At 39.8% G+C, this 4,938-nt stretch overlaps 1 protein-coding gene across 1 annotated transcript; it reads right to left on the bottom strand.

The window, feature by feature from the left end:
* Positions 1-448: 448 nt before the first annotated feature.
* LOC114458995 (protein disulfide-isomerase TMX3-like) lies at positions 449-4,927 on the bottom strand (the record flags this gene model as incomplete). Its single annotated transcript, XM_028441378.1, has 9 exons — positions 449-640; positions 1,584-1,652; positions 1,715-1,844; positions 1,918-1,974; positions 2,052-2,105; positions 2,187-2,241; positions 3,582-3,680; positions 3,780-3,846; positions 4,853-4,927. Coding segments are annotated over 9 exons (798 nt in total), but the record flags the coding sequence as incomplete, so codon positions are not given.
* Positions 4,928-4,938: the final 11 nt, after the last annotated feature.

Raw genomic sequence — 4,938 nt, 5'->3', positions numbered from 1 at the left:
CTGTAAAATAAACATCTGTATTGATATGATCTTAAGTCAAGTTTTGAACCACAGAGAAAATCCACACACAACCTTACCTTAAGATTTCCTGAAACAGATGAATAATGTGTAATTTATTTAAGGACTGAAACAAGCACTTTATCATTTTGCACATTAACAAAGAAACATTTTAGTTATTGAGGTTATTATGGGGTTTTTTTTCGGTGTGCGTGTGTGTGTGTGTGTGCGTGTGTGTGTGTGGGAAGCAACAAACTTTGTACTGAATGCATGTTTGATTGGGCTTTCATTTTTTTTGTTTATTTTGAAAAGGTAACTAACAATAGAGCTAACAAAAAGATGCTAACTTATTTTTGTGTATTATTCATACCGTATTATTACTTGAAAATATCTCCCACAATAATCAGATTAAGATCGGAGTCTCGATGGCTGTCGTCATGTCATCTTGTCATCAGTCCGACTTTTTATCTGTGGGATATTTGCGCCGTTGCTGCAGTGATGGCGCCAGTATGGCGCCATCATCGTCGTCATCATCGTCATCAGATGATCGAGACGTACAGCAGATATAAATGAAGATGGTCCCAAGGGTGACTGGGAAGGCAAAGAGGAGACACCCAAAGAGAGGCGCCTCGATGAACAGCGGCTGGAACACAAACAGCGGGAAAGACTCTTTGGCTGCGTCTGAATAGTCCCTCCTATTTCATTTCATATCCACTTTTCCTTAACTCCCGGAGGTGTTTAAGTGGCCGTCATGATCAGGAACGTTCCAATTCTCTAAAAGCTAAGGAAAGGATGCTCAATGCTTCCTTTATAATCTCATTTAGCCAAGGAAACACTGATGCATCCTTTTCCAAAGGAGACCAGATAATGCTGCCCCACAATTCCTTGCAGTGACAACATTTAAAGGGACGCGCTTATCTGAGCGTTCACGGAAACTCACGATGACTGAAAATGGACGCAGATCGTGTAAGTTACAATACGCCTTGAAAAACTAAAAAATCTAAAACCCATATCCGAACTAGGAATGTTCTGTGGATTCTGTAACGCAAACACAGTAAAGTATACCTTTTGTTCAGCCTATTCTCAGTTTGCATATTTTATTTATTCATTCAGATTCATGTTTTCTGAGTGGAAGGCGAGTGTGAGCAACCATTCTCAATGTTGACAATCTTTCAGTTTCACTTTTGTTCCTTGTAGCCTGGTAGCCTCTTTTCCTTTCATTTCAATTCAAACCTTGTGATATTTGAGGTTATATCAGCAGTTAGAGGCACAGGGTAAAGTGTTAAAAATGCATTTTAAGTTGTCAGTTTTTGAAAATGTGTAGTGTTTTTCACCACGGCAGATGTCACTAACCTTCACCGCCATCAGATTATTACGTCACCTCGAGGAAGTGCATCTGATTGTCAAAACAACAATGTGATGGCCTTTCCCTAACTCCTTTTGGAAATCTCCTAACTCCTTAACCCCTGAAGTCATCTACGGGATTAAGGAAAAGTGGATAGGAAAAGAGATAGGAGGGATTATTCGGACTCCCCCTTTGATTGGATCAGACAGGAAGCTAAGGTGGCACCTATTGCATCACTTACCTTAAGAATGGCTTTGATGTCAAAAACAAAACGCCTAAAGCGTTGAACAACACTGTTTCCACCTTGACACTGAAACAAAAACAGACTGTAAGACACTAGAATGGACTCCCAGTGAAGTGGTTCAGGGTCACCTCCACACTTCCAGCAAGAACGCCATCCATGAAGTCCAGCAGTTGGCGGTCCGTCTCAATTGCACCAAAGGGCAGGAAGTACCCATCATTGGACAGATTCAGCGCAATAAACGAGGGCACGATGACCTCACTGATGAGAAAAGAACCAATGACGTTAATATCGTGAGTCAATCAGAAACAAGCAGGACAGCAACACAGCTCACCTCATCAATAGCCCAGTAACAAAATCAGTGTCCTCCATGAATCCGAAGGAGAAGCTCCTGATGACAGAGACAGATACATTTACCCATGAGCCAACAGGTCATTTCCATTGTGCGTTTCACAAAGCGAGTCTGACCTGCTGTAGGGTTCTCCGTGCTCTGCAGCCACTTTCTCCAGCAGATTCTTATACCTGACAGAGTCACAGAAACATCACAGCGTTTACAGACAGGTGATGAATGGAGGAAACACAACATACATGGATGAACATTACCTCAGACTTGCATCACACAGATTCTTCTCTATCAGCACCAACAAAACCAGTTTATCTGCAGAAGAAGGAGAGTTGTTTCAGATTAAACGTTATGTACCCCATACAGCCCAGCATGATTGTATGAAGGAGGCCAGACTAGAAAAATCTTTGTACAATTTTAAATAGTAAAGCACTTTCATATGGTGACCCTGAATTGCAAAACTAGTTTACAAAATCTGAAAGAAATGTACATAATAGATCATTAATAATAATAAATAAATGTACGAAAAACATATCCACAAAATACGAAACACCATTACAAAACCTGATACAACATTTTTATAAGACAAAATGTGTTTGAAGTTTGTCAAAGTGTTTCACACTTTGTAACTTTGTTTTGAACCTGTGGCCAGGGGCGTGTCCAGACCTACTGTAGCTGGGGAGGAAAAGGTGGACCACGAAGCTAGCGTGGGATGGTCACGGACACAATTTACTGTTCTTGAGCCACATGTGGCTCTTTAGCGTCTCTGCTGCAACTCCTGCACACCTGCCCCTGAGGGATAATAAATCAGTGCTTCTCTTCACACAGCTCCACCACTTTATTCAGTGTTGGCCAATGGGTTCACATTAACCCTCCTATTACCCTTGCGACCATTTAGACCCCATTCAATGCTCAATATTTTTTGCTTCATATTTCATGACTTTTCCTAGTTTGATGGGTACAATTGATTAGGCATGTTGGGGTCACAAACAGCAATCATATGGTTCATTTTGAGGGAGTCATGAAGGTAGAAAAGATTTTCAACATACACTACCTGATGGTGGCGCGCAGGAAAGGCATATCATCACCACAACCAATAGGCTTTATATCCTTGTGGTCATTAATGTTGTTAGTTTCATCCAAATCTTCTCAAATTTAAAATTCTACTTTAAAAATTTTGGCCTGATGGTGGCCCGACAGAACAGGTCAATGTGTCCTTATAAAGAGGTTATTTACTGTAAGTGTTTAACAAATAAACAAAGTGAGTGACACAAAAACTTGGTCAACAATTTTATGAAAATCTTTTTCTGGAGGCAAATATCCCAGGGGTCAGATTAACCCCAAGGGTAAAATGTGTAAGTCATCTATATCCTGAGAGACCATTTGTAATGTTTTTAACTCCTGCTGACTGTCTCTGAGTGTTACAGCTGATGATGCTCAGAGGTCAGTCATTAGGTAAAATGGACACCAATTAAACCAAAGCACCAGTGAAGCTCCAATCAGCTAAAAATGTATTTTGCTGCAGAAACGCACACAGTGTGAAGGATTATCTCACATTTAGGAAACACTTTAATCAAATAAACATGCTTCTGTTCATCTTTAACATGAATATTATCACTAATCATAGCATTAAGGAAGTAAGTCGGGTGTTTTACCTGAGTCCCCCATGGAATACAGAGTGAAGCTATCAATGTGAAAGAAGTTTGGGAAGCGTTCTCTGTTGATCCACTTCTTCAGGTCCCCATCATGCTCCCCTGAAACAACACAAGCTCAGTCAGTGTCCTGCCTTCATGTTGATCATTCAGGCTCCATTAGTTATACTTATCAATATTTAAAAACCAGTAAAATCCCACCACTGAAGGTGATGAAGGTCCCATCTTTAAAGATGACCACAGCTGGTAGGTGAGGGAGGGATACGGCCTGAAAACATGGACATGTTACTAAGTACACACCTCAGACAGACTATACCTGAAAACAAGGGTTCTCAATTGTTGGGTCGGGAGCCAAAAGCTGGTTGCAGGTTTTTTTTTGTTGGTCCCATGGGCATTTGTGTGAGTAACAAATTAAATTTCTTTACTTTTATTCTGAAAGGGATTTATATAAGCAGTGGGTGGCAGTAATTTGGTAGCTTTCTTTTGGTGCAAAATGCTTTAAAGTATTTACTAAATATTATACAATAAGTACACAAGTGGGCTTTGCTTCTACTGCTATAATAAACGGTGACATTATAATAAATGTATCAAACCAAACAGGGGTGGACTGGGACAAAAATTCAACCCTGGCATTTTCTGTCCAGACATTATCGAAAGACACGTTCTAGAAGCCGTTATTAAGTCAGTAATAAACAACATGTGGCTCTTTATGTCTTAATTTTAATCATTATTCCCCTAGAAAAACTTAAAAAGGAGAAACTTTTTAACCCTTTTTTACCCATTTCCTTCGACCATTTTGTAACTTCCTTCGTCCCATGTTTGCCCCTTTTCAAAAAGTCACGTTTTTTTAGACTTTAGCTCCTTTTAACAATAAATACCTCTTTTTTTTTCTTACTTTTTGTCTATTATTTCAAGTTCTTTTTTTACACGTAAATCCAATTTTTGTCCTTTCTTTAATTTTTTTTGGCCACTTTTCATCCCAATGGCCTAACTTTTCCCCTACATTTTGCATCTTTTTGTTTGCAACATTTTGCCCTTTTTCACTATTGTTTTCCATGATACCCGGTATGCCAGATGTCCATGCAGTCCAACCCTGATACCAAGCTGCACGATGGTCTAACTTTAGGAATAAAAAAAATCTTCCTCAATTTATGTCCCAACTTGTTACCACGGGTGATGGTCCATTCCAGAGCCACAGCATTTGAGAACCACTGCTTTAAAGCATGCACTAAATAAAGCAAAAGAACAATTTAGGAAAACTTGTGTTCTGAAACCTTTGGCAAGACATCCCGTGTGGTTGAGAAGAAGTAGGTGTGAACAATCAGCTCCTCAGCAACTAAGGTGAAGTTTGCCTAAACAC

The sequence above is a fragment of the Gouania willdenowi genome, unplaced genomic scaffold (assembly GCF_900634775.1).
Source record: "Gouania willdenowi unplaced genomic scaffold, fGouWil2.1 scaffold_228_arrow_ctg1, whole genome shotgun sequence".
Classification (NCBI taxonomy): domain Eukaryota; kingdom Metazoa; phylum Chordata; class Actinopteri; order Blenniiformes; family Gobiesocidae; genus Gouania; species Gouania willdenowi.
The sequence above is the reverse complement of the archived record's forward strand: the minus strand, read 5'-3'. Positions and strand labels throughout refer to the sequence as shown.